Below are 14,872 nucleotides of genomic sequence, written 5' to 3' on the forward strand. Positions count from 1 at the left end.
TTCCTGGTTTGGAGCAGGCCTGGAGCTAAGTGGGAGGGCATGCTCCAGCACAACCAGGCTGAGAGAGACTCTGATGTAGTGTAGTCAAGCCCTGAGTTGTATACAACCACTCTCAGAAGGGCTCCCATCATTTCTTAAGGCTCCAGAGGTTTGGTTAGTTCAGTATTTTGAACTTGTCTCTTCCTATCCATCTTAAGATTCACCGCTTTATAGAAAGATAAAGCAGCACAAAAAATTCAAGGGAAGCCCTCCCCTTGTACCTGTATCCCAGTTACCTTGGGTGTGAGTCTGCCAGATTTCACAAGCGGAGCAGGACCTGGTTAGGGTAAAGTACATATGGGAGGCCCCAAAGGAATATCTGTGGGGTACAGAAGCTGATTGTGGTGATTTTTCTTCTATATACCCCAGGATTAAGCTTCAACTAGTACACGTATGTGAGATGTATAGCATTTGTTGTCATTAAAGGATCTATGGCAGACTTTTCCAAAAGTTTCTGGGCCAGATTCCATTTGAATGATGACGGTCTGCTTGCCTAAATTCCCCCGGCTGTTTCATTTTGGTAAGTGATGCACCACCTCTGTCAAACAGTTGTGCCATCTTGTGTTGGCCTGTAAAACAGCTGCTGCCGCATTCTGCTCCATTCCATTTCATTAGTGCGTCAAGTGATGTATTTGTGTAGTTTGTATATCAATTTGTTACATTTACTAAACAATTTGGGAAGAAAGATGGCCTGTATGCAATGGGACCCAATTTACAGAGAAAGTTTGAGTTACACAACTTATGCGCACACATCCTACTAAATGTTTCTTAACTGCATTCTGAAAATGAAAGTATATCTGTTCATGTAGGGCAGGGATCTGCAACCTTTTGAGCAGCAAATTGGGCACTTGTGATTGCCCCCCACCCCCACAATTGTCAGTTCTCTGCTGCTCTTATTCCTTCCCTTCTCTATGTAGAAACAGTCATTGTGGGTTTTTTTGGGTTTTGGATTTTTTGGGGGAAAGGGGGGTTGCCATTATAAACATTTTCAGCTGATTGGCTGCCTCAGCTGTAGGACCTCATACCACATTGGAAAGGTCACAGAATAGGAAGCTGTAAAGTGGCCCCTTTAAAACGCTGCTTTAATTCTGCAAGCAGCCTGGCAGTCTCTGGGGTTCCTGGAGAGTGATGGGAGCACATCGCTGCAAGCAGGGAACCCTGACTTCCCCTGGTTCCAGACAGGCATCCCAGAAATCCTGGGCGGGGGCATCTCTGGAGACAGGGAAAGCCAGGACAGTCCACAATGAAGTGGTGATTTAAAAGGATTAAACAATGGGTGATGTGTGTTTCACCCAGTGAAGTGGATCAGCTGTGCCAGGACATATCCTGGCACAGCTGATCCACTTCATTTGGCAACATTTATTTTTAGCCTCTGTTTCCCCTGCGCCATACCAGGTGCCACTGAAAACCATGGAAAATGCCAGCAGGGAACAGCAAATTTGACCGTGAGGGTACAGAACAGGAAGCTTTAAGGTGGCCCCTTTTAATCCCTTTTTAAATTCCTTTTAAATTACCATGTTATCACGGCTCCTTTAAACAGGAGGCAGGGGGCTGGTCTCGATGATCTCTCGAGGCCCCTTCCAGCCCTGATGTCTATGAAACCAGCATTCCCCATACCCACCACTGAATCAGACTTTCGTGAGCCAGATCTAAGCTCTTCATGGGCCAGATCCAACCCACAGGCCATAAATTGCTGACCCCTGATGGAGTTAATGTCTCTTTATGGCATGCTTATCAGCATGATATTTGATTGGCTAGTATGTGTTTTCCATAATAATTGGCTATTTAGGTAAAAAGTGAAGATTAGCAGGAAGGAGGTGATTAGCAGAGGGGAAGATTAACCCCTTCATTTTGAGCGATATCAAAGTGATTGGCTAAAGTAAGAAGGCATGTGATGATAAGATATTCTTCATCACAAATAGTGAATCCTAGAAAAAGAAGAAAGAAATCATTGGCTGAAACTGAGGAGCTTAAAAACAGTGATTTCATTTTGCTTCTACGTATGTGTGCACAGGCTATCATTTAATTAGCAAACTGAAATAATAGATTTCATGGCCATGGTCCCACTTCACAAATGTTTTTTAGGGGATGAATAGATGTAATGGAACTTCACGATAATATGTAATAAATGTTGGATTTTAAGGTACTTGCTGTCGTTTGAGAATTTATAGCCATTAATCACTCATTCATTAAATATTTCCATGAATCATGAGCTTATAACATTGTAGGAGCAGAACCTCAGTATAAAGGACCAGCTTTGGGCAGAAGCAAATCATGAAACAAATCAAACAACTTGTTTTCCTAAATAAATTCCTTATAAATAATACCTCTAGCTAACTCATGTTTAAAGTAAGAATCTCAGTTATTGTGCCTGTGACAGTCAGGGCTTGATTCTCCACTAGTGTACACTCATGCGTCTTTGAACAGTGGGATTTTACATATGTTTTGCACCGGGGTAAGTAAGTATAAAAGGGCAGCCTAATAGAGAATTGAAGTCTATGTGTGCATTGACATAAATGTATCTAGTCTTTATTGCCTGTTTCTAATTAGCTTGATTTAATTCTGACCAAAATCAAGAACCTCATTTGATCCTGAAAATATTCAAAAGTAGCCTGTACTTGACGGGAAATTGTTCATAACATTTTCTGTCACCTTCAAAAATTCTTCTCAGGGTGGGATTTTTCATGGTGAGACAGAATTGGATGTAAAATTTGTGCATTGCCCAGTTTCGGAAGCGGCATAGCAGCCTAGAAACCTCAGTCCCATTGACCTTCATTGAGTCACTTTTAAAAACAGGACTTAGGAGACTCAAAGTCACTTAAGTGCCTTTAAAACATCCTGGGAATGTTACGTTCCCATTAGAAAAATCCTCTAATTTTTTTATATTCATAAAGAACTAAAATGCAGGGGTGTGACACACTGTTGCAACTCCTGGTTATTTTATCATGCTTCTGTCAGGTCATAGACACAAAAGTATGCCTCTTCCTGAGCACAGGAAGGGTATATAGTATACCATCAGCCCTGTGTTCCCTGGAGATGTGGTGCCCTTGTAAAGCGTAACAGGCTGTATGAAGGGAAACAGAGTCATCCATTTGAATATCTCATCTGCGCCTGGTGTTCGAGAGTTGGGCACTTCTCTGCAGCCCCTCACCTACTGGATAGAGCCATCCTTGTCTTCTACAGCACCTGAACTAGGATATTGCTGTGACTGCTGTGGCAGCTTCTTCACCCTCTGCTGAGGCAGCTGGTTTGGCTGGCCCCGGTCCACCTCTCTGAGAAACGTAGTATCCTTTGTAATCATGCAGAGTGTCTACAGATTTGATATATATTTTATTTTATGTACACTGGCCCTAGGTTCTTTCGCTTCTTCAACCTCTGCCTACTCAAGGCTTTCCAGGAGAGAAGCTTTAGTTTTCTGAGTCCCAGAAATTATCTGTAAAACTGTTTCTTTGTAGCTTTCCAATCCAGTGCCCTCTTTCTATTGTACTGTCTTTGTCTAAATGTCTTCCTGCTCTCCCTGCAGACTATATGTGGACGGTCCTTTTGGGAGCCCCTCAGAAGAATTGTTGAATTACGAGGTTAGCCTCTGTGTGGCTGGAGGCATTGGAGTTACTCCATTCGCATCGGTACTCAACACACTGCTGTATGTGAACATACCCTGTATAAAGCCATTTTCCCAGAGTTGCTTCACTGTAAATGATCTCACTGCATATGTAACACCTATTAATATAGAAAGGCTGCTCTTGTTAAGAGAGGAAAGAGGAAAAGGATTGAGACCTGCCACTGAAAGTCCCAAATCAGTTTGTGCAGGCTGGAAGTGCAATGCAAGAAAAGTACATTATGTGGGGCAGTGGCATATCATGGAGACTAACCTTACACGCACACACACACACACACACACACACACACACACACACACACACACACTTGTGTGAAGTTGGCTTCAGCCAATGTCATTTGACTCTGATTGAATGCTTCAATTTCGATTTTTAAAGTAATGTATGAAAATCAGGTGCACAACCTCCCCCTAATTTAAGCAGGACTTCAGGTGTATAGCTATTTCAGGTCTCATTGAAAATCCAAACTTAAGTTCCCCCTTTGTTTTCATTTAAAATTCCATATTATTTTGGTCAAAGTCATGAGGGTTTCAAGCTTTTACCAAATCCAAGGCTTTCAGAAAGAAAGACACCTTTGTTCTTATTATTTATTATTTGTGTTGCTGTAGGGCAGAGACTTCCAAGCATACATCAGGGCTCCAGTGTATCTGGTGCTGTACAAACACAGACCAGGAAAGCAGATCTTCCCTCCAAGCCTGCAACCTAACTACACTTTAGAAATATTTTGCACTACCCATGGGAAGCACTTGATCAGAGATCTGCCAATAGCTGACCCTCTGCCTGGACTGAAATTAAAACTTTTAGTCTGCGTTTTTATGTATGGATGCTGCACACAGTCAGCTCATGCTAATCTCATTTGGAGCCATAAGTGCTCAGTTCTTCTGAAATCAAGCCGGTATTTGTCATCTTCATGTGCCTTATGCCGTCCTCAAAGAAGGTAACAGACTCCCAAATAATTTACTTTTCTGAAAGGACATTGATCATTTTTCAAACAGGGAATACTTTTATCTGAAATGCATTTACGTTTCTGCCAAAAGACTGGTGTCCAGATGGATAACCTGGCTGTTTTCTCCATGACAGATTATCCCTGACAGCATTAAGCAGAAACGTCACATATCATAGCCACCGGCCAACAGGAGGTAGTGAGATGGCTGTTTCTATCGGCGGATTATTAGAGGCTGTATGGTGTTTGCCCAGACATTGCCACAGCAGTTTAGTGTCTAATGAATGTTTTCTATATCGGATAAATGGGTTGCTTCCAAACACTGAATTCCAATAGTCTGCTGTTACAGAGCATCTTGCTGTTGCACATCCTAATATTAAGCAAGGAGCAATGGCACTTTCCTTATACTTTACAGTTAATATTTAATGATATCAACAACAGAATGACTGTATAATAGATAGGTAGGCTGCCTCTTATCTTAAGTCTTATCAGCAACTGAGGTTGGCACAGATGAAAATGCAAACTGTCCGATAATGCCAACTAAGGACGATGGCAAAACAAAATCCTTCTTGTCAGAGATATGTGGCTGTTGGAGGATGTGAGGATCTCCATTTGGGCCAGGGGTCTTGCATGTTCCTGGTAAGCTTTGTCCCTTGAGTTTACTTTTATATAATATGGGCAGCAATGGCTCATACCACCTTCTTGCCATCTTTAGAATTGAATGTTACCTGTGTGTTTGTTTTTTAAATGTGATTTAATTTCAGGCAAAGTAACATATAATGTATTACTATTAATTAGCAGTAGCAGCAATGGTCAAGGCCTACTCAGTGCATGCTTTTGGCTGTACCAGGAAACTATATATTTATCACATCACATAAGCTACTGTAGGTAGATGTGACAATTCAGGTTTGACATTCCATACAGTTGATCTGCATGCATGTTGCAGGCAAGAAAGTAACGGAGATCAGCCTCAGATTTGACTTAGATGGTGTCCACTTCAGCAGTTTGCTCACAGAGGGTATTGTTCTATTCCTCAACCCAGATGCATACAACTACAGGTGGCCTTTTCAATAAACGATCATGTAATCTTAGATTTTTTACAATGAGAAGTATTTAGGCCATTCACATAGTGCCCCACTGCACAAACAGGGTGGACGAGACCATATGAGACTCATGGCTACTGCAACTTCAGAGTGTCGTAGATGTGTCCCTGTTGTCTATACAACAGATTTGTCCTGTGTTGGCCCATCCCTTGATTCTTGGGGGTTTACATTGGAGTAATACAACAAAGTCTGGAGGTCTGCACTGCAGATCTGATACTGCCTATGGGTCTTACATGTTGACAGTCATTTAGGGGGAGGAAGAAATAGTCTTTCCATCATACAGCCATTTTACTGGTCAAGAAGAAACAAAAACTTAAAAAATAACCATGTCTGATATGATAAAAAAAACATGCTGAGATAAACAAACTATTTCTAAAGCACTGGTTGGCTGCTTGTTAAGGATTTAACGTTTAATCCTATCATTTTAGACTGATTTGGGCATTTCAGCATGCAATCCTTCATAGGGAGAAAAATAACTTCCCTTAACAGTTGGCTTGTCATGGAAATTAACTTTTGTACTAATGATTATAGAGCATCTTAATTAACATTTGCTTTTTAAATGGTAATTTTTTAAATTCCCCAAACGTATCATTTTCATTTTAAAGTGACGACTGGAAATGCTACAAGCTCAGAAGACTCTACTTTATTTGGGTGTGCAGGGACATCCAGGCTTTTTGCTGGTTTGCCAATTTGCTCTGTGTGTTGCACAACAAGGTAAGAGATAATTGCTCTCGGGGTTGGTTCTGAGAGAATATTGACATCTTAATAAATACAGTTCTGCACAAATAGTTAGGTTAGTAAGAAAACTGTTTCGATTAATCATAACCAGATTTCATGAGGAACTTGCCACACTACATGGAAAATGGGCAGCAAAGTGGATGAAATCTATTATTGACATGCATGAATGGACTGGTTTCATGGGACAGGACAGGGTGAAATTCTTACCCCTTGAAGCTTGTAGAAGTTTTGCCATTGCCTTCTGTGGAGCCAGGATTTTGTCTGTTCGTGTTTTGTTTTTTTTCAAAATACAAAGACATTTGCAAAATCAGGACCTGACAAGTTTTCAAGGACCCAGTCTCTCTAAATTTTTCAAGAAGTTGTCTAGGAGAGAAGTGTACCTTCTGGGTAGAGTGAAATTGCAGCTCGTCTGGTAAACAGGGGGATGAGGATTTGTGTTAGCTGGAAAACACCTCTGGTTTTCTAAACAGACCAGGTTTCTACCTAGTTTTGAAGGCTACCTAATTAGGGCTTTCCAGTTGATGGCCCACAAGCCACATGCAGCCCATGGGTTCCTGGTCTGGGTGTTGCTCCTTCCTTAGCTGCAGCTGCTGCACTCTGAGTACCTAGACTCCCCTTCCTCCAACTTCCACTTCCTGCCCCTGCCCTTGCCCCTGCCCCTAGGTGTGGGGTGACATGGCCCAGCCCCTGGGGCTGTTGGAGCTCAGCAGCGTGGATTCAGGTGGACCTGGGGACCCCATGCAGTGCAGGAGCACTGGCATAGTGCAGCAGGAGCTACCTAGTGGAGTGCAGAACATTTAGTGCAGCTCAGAGAAGTGTTGATACAATGGCATGAGGGGCGCCCAATGCATGGTACATCAGGGTGCCATGCAGTGCAGTGGCGTGCAGCCCATGCTGTGTGTGGCCATGGAGGTAGGACTGCAGCAGCGAAAACAGGCAAAGTAGCTGATTGATGACTAGACCCATATCAGCCCTCACTCTTTCTCCAACCACCAGTCACCATGTTCACTGAAGTTCCCAGATTCTGCATCAGGCCACTCCTCCCCAGATAAAACAGGACCTTTGCTTGATGCCCCTAGCGTAAAGCATTCAGAGATACTTCTCAGTGAAAGAGTAGTATACAAATGTCTTGTTTCATTAAAGTTCCCATTCTGCCATGTAGATCAAGCTTCAGGGAACTGTAAAAGACTGACTTCACTCTTTCATATAAATAGTGATATATTAATTCACTTGATGTTTTATCATCCTTCCAGCTTTGGCAGGAAAACCGACCAGACTTCATAAACATCCAGCTGTACCTCAGTCAAACAGATGGCATACAGGTATGTGGCTAAATACTGTTTGTAAACCAAACTAGACCTTGAAGTAGAAGACACTGCAAACTGTCAGGTGAGTACAAAAGGGAATTAACCACAGATGGTTTAGAAAGGGGGGAAAAGGTCATATCTCTAGCAGCTAAGTCTGTCTAGAACAAACTCAACCCTTCCAAGCCAAGACAATGAAGTCAGGTAGCATTAAGATGATTATCACTGGGCAGAAATCCCTATCTCTTTCTTGTAGGAAAGGGGGCCTTCCAGGCCAGGCCACAGACCAGACCGTTGGCAGGACTTTATAGGAAATTTACATCATTCCTGGGCTAAAAATCAAACTGGGATAATTCAAGCATTTTGTAAGCCCCAGACTGAAAAACAAGTACACTGAGAGAAACAGGGATTGTTTTTTTAAGTAGTGGGTTGTTTTATTGTTTTGCATTTTGTCTTGCATGTCAAAAGTCAAACTATTTTAAGCATGCAACCAGAAAATGTATTAAACTGTTGTTTATCATAGGCTGCATTATGCTAGTCTAGACAGGTGGATTGATTCCTTGTTAGCTGGAATTTTCTGTAATCTCATAATGTGGTAAACTGGGAGTCAACGTTCACTCACACTCATTCATCACATAGGTAAGGGTCTGACTCTTCAGCCTGAAGTCAGTGGGTGCTTTGCTGTTGACTTCAGCGGAGACCAAAAATTTAATGCAAAGGGGAGGGAAGTGGAGGGTTGGGTTTGGCGATAGACAGGATAAAGTCTACCAGGTTGATGAGACTTACTGCAGTGTATGTAGCTTCTTGGTAAGAGAAATTGTGATTCTAAGTAGTATTAGACTATTCAGCTCTGGGCCCCTTAAAATAGCTCGGTTGGATAACAGAGCAGGCACAGAGTTACTCCGAAGTACCTGATTGGTCTTAACTGAGAGGTCAGAATTTACTGGACCCATCGTGGAAACACAGTTGTAAAGACATGCAGCTTAGGACCATTGCTCTGATCATGGGCCCAGTAGTTACTGAGTTTCCATTAGAACCATTTTCTCTGTATATATGCTTGTTAGAGAAAGCAGTCAACTATAAAATGATAAACTGCAGGGCAAAATTGTGTTTTCTGTAGCAGTAGTGAAAATTTAGATTCCATGGTGTTACTCCTGAAGTCTCCTGATAAAACTGGATGTGGCTTTTTTTTCTATTCCCCTGTGACTTGTGACGCTGATGCTTATCCAGAGTTATTCTTGAATGCTACCCCATCAGAATAGCATTGTGTTTTACCTTGTTTTGTTTCAGTATGATCTAGGTTCAAGGCAGCAGACAATCAAGCCCATTTTTCATCGAGTACTTTCACCTATAATAAAAATCAATGAAAGTGGCAGAAAATGGGCTTTGCTACTAGTGTAATGGATATTTTAAATCATTTTGTTATGGGGAGAATGTGGGAAGTTAGACCAGATATCATTCTGTTCCGTCCCAATGTTGTAGTTGGAAGTTAGGACATGGATATGCAATGCCATACAGTGAAAACACATTTGGCTGCATAATTGTCTGGACTTTTAGTGAATTAAAAATGCTGGAAATATATTGGGTTCAGTCCAGGTCCTTAGCTTTGGTGGCTTTATGTTGCTGAGACAGCTCAAAGCATCTGGTAAACTATCCTCAAGGGGCAACTTTTACAGTTCTAGTAATCTTAAGGGTTACTTTACCAATAGTAGGTAAAAAAAAAATATCTTCAGACAGAAATATGTTTCTTGCATCAACAACATCCCTTTAAAGTTAGCAGCAACAACAGATTAGGGAATACAAATTCATTTCTTGCTTTGTGTATTAAATACATTGGTTTAAAAATAATGGTAAGTCTAACGAGCAGCTGTATAAAGAACAGCATCTAATGCTGAAGAGGGCCACTGAAAGGCAGGGAGAGAAGGTATTGATGCATAAAATGACTGCATTTTAAGACATGCTGTTTGATACTGTGTTCAGTTTTTACATTTCAGTGGTTTGATAAGTCAGCCAGGGCATTTACCAGCACGGTGATGAGACCTCTGAGTGATGCGTAGCAATTTAAAAAGCAGGCAATACAGAACTTACTGTTTCCCATAGAAAATAATTGGTGAAAAATATCAAGCCCTGAATTCAAGGCTTTTGATTGGACGACCTCGTTGGAAACTCCTTTTTGATGAAATCGCCAAGTGTAACAGACAGTAAGTATTAGTCTTGATGGGAATAACTACACTTTGAGGGATGGGGATTTCTTGTGTGTTTATTAAATAAGTGTATTTATATAGAAATGACTTTGTGTTTTATCTTTGCATGTAATATTGATATTGTCTAATTCGTAGCAACTGAGACACGCTGTAAAAAGAAAAATTGGTGTCAGTTTGCACAGTCAAAGCAGTTCATATTCTCATGCAGCAAAAATGTTCAATGGTCCAAGAAATAAAAACAATGCATTTCCATATCACTGCAAGATATTAATCCAGTACTACAACCAGTGTCTTGCTAGCAACATATGCCATTTTCATGTTGAAAGATCTAGTTCATATATCTGTGCCTTCTGCATTTACTTTCATGATTTATAGTTTTAAATAATAGAAATGCAAGAGCAAGAGCTTGCCTGCATGTGAAGTATTATGTTTTATTCAGAAGATCTGTTGTCTTTGGGGATTACTAGGATTGTTTATTTTTTTTAAAGGCTGGCAATGTAATAAGAACTGTACTAGGCAAATTGGTTACAGTCTAAATCAGACAGACAGGATAGACAAGGTGCACAATTCTTTACTCTCATTTTTGGATGATTCATTTAATGCTTTTGGTAAGCGTTGATAAACTAGTCTTATTGCTGATGTGCGTACTGAAGGCCAGATCCTGAGGAATACTGAGCTGAAACAAATCTCATTGATCTTAATATGAACTATTGGTGAAATGAGGTCTCTTGGGGTCTGGCCGCAAGATCTTGTTGGTTTCTTGTGGTGCTAATCTTTACATCCCTGCAGCGCAGCACAGTGCCTTGATCTCTTGTTAGGGAACTAGTATCGCTGCTAAAGCCAAGCACTATTACCTGGGCTTTATATAGATGTGCTCACTGTTGTAGGGAAGGTTATAAGGGCATAGAAAAAGAGATCAGGTAGGAAGTTGACCCGAGTTGCCCTTTTTAGGCCTCCTTCATTAACCCTTCACCTGTCATTCTCATTTTCTTTTTTTTTTAGTCTTATGGCCAAACTGGTGGCTCTTCTGCTGCTTCCCTTGAGCGACTATTATGCAGGCAAATACCCAGAATTTGCACAAACCTGTTAATAATAATCACTGAGTCTTGTTTCAATTGTTCCTTTGCATATCTCAACTCATTACTGCTAGTTAGACCCTCAGATCCCATCATCTTCTGCATCTTTGTATGATCTCTCTAACTTGTCTGTCAGCTCAGTTTTAATCAACATATCTTGCCCTGCCTTAAGTAACACTTCTGCATCTTTCGCGGTTGACACCTTTAAATTTATTTGCAGGCTGTTATCTTGCCGTCCCTTCCCCTGTCTCTCCCATTTGCCAAGGTTCATAGACTTAGCTCTGTAATTCCACTGTCTTGTAAAGACTTGTATGCTCTATGCCAGTGATTCTCAGCCAGGATGCGGTGGCTCCCTGGGGTGCCACATGATCTTCTGAAGGATGCCACAGAGTGCCATGCAATATTAGCACTGTGCAGACACTTACACATGATTCACAAGATAAGCCCAGACATTTCAGATAAGAGTCTACAGTATCACAAGCATTCTGACCAGATGTTGTGGCCTTTCTGAGTTATTTGCAAAAAAACTAATTGCTCTATTATTTTTTGTAGTAAAAAAATAAGTGAAAGGTAAGAGCTGGCATTATCTGAGGGGTGTTTCAAGTTTTGTGTATATAGAGCTATCTATATGCAAGGACTAACATTTTAATCTTCCAGTATAATTAAGTTCTTTCAGTCCTCAAATCATTTATCCCGCAGACTTTCTTTTTATTTGTCACTAACTTCCTCTGAATAACCCAGGTATAATATAGAAACCAGCAATAAGGATGAGTCAAACAGTGTCACTTGTAACTTCTGTCTGTCAGTGACATTGAGAGTTGCACCTCTTCTGGCATCTGCTAGGTCAGTAGCGGGGTTAAGTAACTTCTAATAAACTGTACAGCTCTTACTTTGCATTTCCAGAAAAAGCCATACAAACAGACATTTGGTAAGCAATTATGTTGGGTTTTTGTTTGGGTCTTTTAAAGTTTTTTTGTGGCGAGTGGGATTTGTTGCTTGACATCTGGACAAAGAAAGGCCGTGGGCTCAGTTTCCAAGATCAGTTTAGCCCTTCATAGCTGGTTTTCGGTTAGCAGATTTAAGATAAAACAATATTAGCTTCAGATTCATTGAACTAAGAGGAGCAGAAGTGCACCATCTACTGTTGCTATTTCATACCACACCTATGCTCCCAAGTAATGCACAAAACATTAAAGCAAGCATCTTGGTTTAAAAATCCTCAGACAGCCTGTCTTGAGGAAAGTGCAGTACGGTGGTTCATTTGTCTTCAGCATTAAAAGCTCTATATTTTTTTGTATTATTCTGCCTTCTGGATTTTTCTGAGTGTAAGTGGCCATAGGGTGTTACAGACCTGAGAACGGTGTAGACAAAAGAAACTGAAACACATGGAGGGGAAAAGCATAAAGACATGGCACATTTCCTCTGTGCTGTAAAACAGAATCAGCTGTAGGGGAATGAGCCCTGGCTTTATTATATAGCAAATCACCTCACCTCACCCTCAGTTACTCTGTGTCTAACAGGGGTAATAACGCATGCCTGTCTACTCAACTCACAAAGGAGCTGTGAGAATTAGTGAACTGTATTTGCACAGTACTTTGAAAATACAGTCATACACGCTAAGTATTACTGTGAAGGATGGTTCATTGGAGATGGGAGCAGATGGGTTTGGACTACGGCTCTGGGTTTAATTCCTAGCTCAGATGACCTTGGGAAACTTTTAAAGTCAGAGTATCTGCTGACTTAAGTTATACATACGTACACAGCTACATGGAGAGAGCATTAAGGTTCCATCATTACGTGTTTAGTAACGAGGAAAGGTTGCAAATAAGGTTTCAAGTGTGACTTCTCCTGTGTATATATATGTCACACTGTAGTCTTCAGTTATCTTAAGTGAGAACAGAATCAGGGCCAGGAACAGTTGTTACCTTGCGTAAGAACAGATTCAGTGGTATTTTTCAGTGGCTCTGTCCTCCTCCAGGGATGTAAAACTAACCAGTGCCCAACTTAACTGACATTAATTTGAGACTGGCCAGTGACCTATTTCTTGTCTGCCTTTTGTCACTGCAGTGGCACAAAATAACTGAAGTGCATCAAGCAATCTGCCTTACGTTTTGGGACACTGACTATCATCCATATTCTGTCCTTGGATATTTGTAAGACTCCCCCAAGCGTATCAGGCAGCAGAATCCTGTTCTAAATGTTAAAACAAAGACTAAAATACCAATGCCAGTACTCTGCTGGTGACATAAATAAATCACAAGGTAATAGTGCTTTGTTTAAATTAATGTATTGGATTATAAAAAATTATTCTCATCTCATCTCGTGCTGGTATATAGCAGGAGTTACAGTAATGAAGCCATTATTGCCTCGCATATTTAATAGTAAGGATGATTAATTCTTGGAACAAATTACATGAAAGAGATGGTGAAGTCTTCATTTCTTGTTGTCTTCAAATCCAGACCAGATAGATGCCTTTCTGGAAGATCTACTTTGGTCAAATGCAAATCACTGGGCTGACTATGGAGGCAAGTGCAGCCCACTTAATGCAAATGACATGATCTAACAGTCTTCTGGCCTTAAAATCTATGTTACCCGTGTAAGTTTGTAGGAAGTTTGATCAGAATTCAGTCCGGTGTGTTTTTAGAGTACAGACACACAAACAAGCTAGTGCTGAAGTAAGCTGGAGGATGAACTTACTACCTTCCCATGTGCATGTTCTTATCCCATGGGATATGTGACATAGCATACTTCATTTTTGTTGAAGCATTCAAATCTTAATCTCCCTTGCAGTAACTTGTTTTTGTGTCCGTGCCCTTAAACATTATTTTGCTGTTTAACCAGAATACAATGACACTCTTTTTATTCTTGACAGGAAAACTGTTGGCGTTTTTTGTTGTGGACCAAAAGAAATTTCAAAGACACTGCACAAACTGAGCAACAGACACAACTCTTATGGGACAAGGTTTGAATACAATAAAGAATCTTTCAGCTGAAAGTCTGTTGGATTAACAGAACTCTATAGAAGAAGCAAGTGCAATTCTTTGTTTGTAAGACATAAGTCAGCTGTGCATTAAGCAGATGCCATGTACCAAAGTTTTCTTATTTATGATTATTTAAAACTCTGAAGTATGGTGGACACAGCAAAGTATGAAGCCAAATCATGCCAAATTTTTACGCTCAAGGCCAAAAAGTTTCAGAGAATATTTGTTGTTGTGCTGGTGGCGATTCATTTTGTAATGCTTAACTTAATAGTAATAAAAAGGAGAACCCTGGTTGCTTTTATTGCTGTTTGAAGAACAATTCAGAAATGTCTGAACTTTGTACTTCAGCCTGGTAACCTCAATCACCTGAAATCAGAGTTAGTTGACTAAAAACCAGCTTGATCAAAATTAAAAACGTGCTGTTAAATTGGATTATAACCTTTACTTACATAGAAACCAGATGACTTTGTAATGGAGAATGTAGCAGTGCGAGGTCCTAGGGGTGGCCATGATCTCCCCTAGCGCCCCCTACCATGCCAATGTGATATTAAAAGCACCCTCACATCTCGCTTGCCACGTCTTTGATGTCGACTATGTATAAGGGAGGCTGCCTTTTGTTCCTCCTGACACGGTGCTCTGATGTATCTTGGTCCTGGTTCTATTTTGGGTGACTCGGTGCACCCTAGCCTTATGGGCTATGCATGGCTCAAACCACCCCTGTACCACGCCCCAAGCCTCACAGATGTACCGGACGTTGTTTGATCTACTTCACTCTCCGTGACCCACGGGCACTTCTGGCTTGCCTCACAACCGTGTTCTCTGGCACTCGTCAATCTCTGCCCCCTTTCTGGGGCTTCTCACACTGCC

At 41.0% G+C, this 14,872-nt stretch overlaps 1 protein-coding gene across 4 annotated transcripts in view; it reads left to right on the forward strand.

Moving 5' to 3' along the window:
* The window catches only part of NOX4 (NADPH oxidase 4), a 195,478-nt gene extending 181,182 nt beyond the window's left edge, over positions 1–14,296 (forward strand). For 3 of the 4 annotated variants that reach the window (XM_090030601.1, XM_090030598.1, XM_090030600.1), the window contains 5 exons: positions 3,563–3,682; positions 6,308–6,416; positions 7,694–7,762; positions 9,845–9,945; positions 13,897–14,296. In XM_090030601.1, the coding sequence (XP_089886727.1) occupies positions 3,563–3,682; positions 6,308–6,416; positions 7,694–7,762; positions 9,845–9,945; positions 13,897–14,017 (520 nt within the window). In that variant the 3' untranslated portion in view covers positions 14,018–14,296. The remainder of the gene's footprint in view (positions 1–3,562; positions 3,683–6,307; positions 6,417–7,693; positions 7,763–9,844; positions 9,946–13,896) is intronic. The other variant, XM_090030599.1, reaches the window with a different exon arrangement.
* The last annotated feature ends 576 nt before the right edge of the window (positions 14,297–14,872 follow it).

The sequence above is a fragment of the Crocodylus siamensis genome, chromosome 1 (genome assembly GCF_052110815.1).
Source record: "Crocodylus siamensis isolate JL-2025a chromosome 1, ASM5211081v1, whole genome shotgun sequence".
Taxonomy (NCBI): Eukaryota; Metazoa; Chordata; order Crocodylia; family Crocodylidae; genus Crocodylus; species Crocodylus siamensis.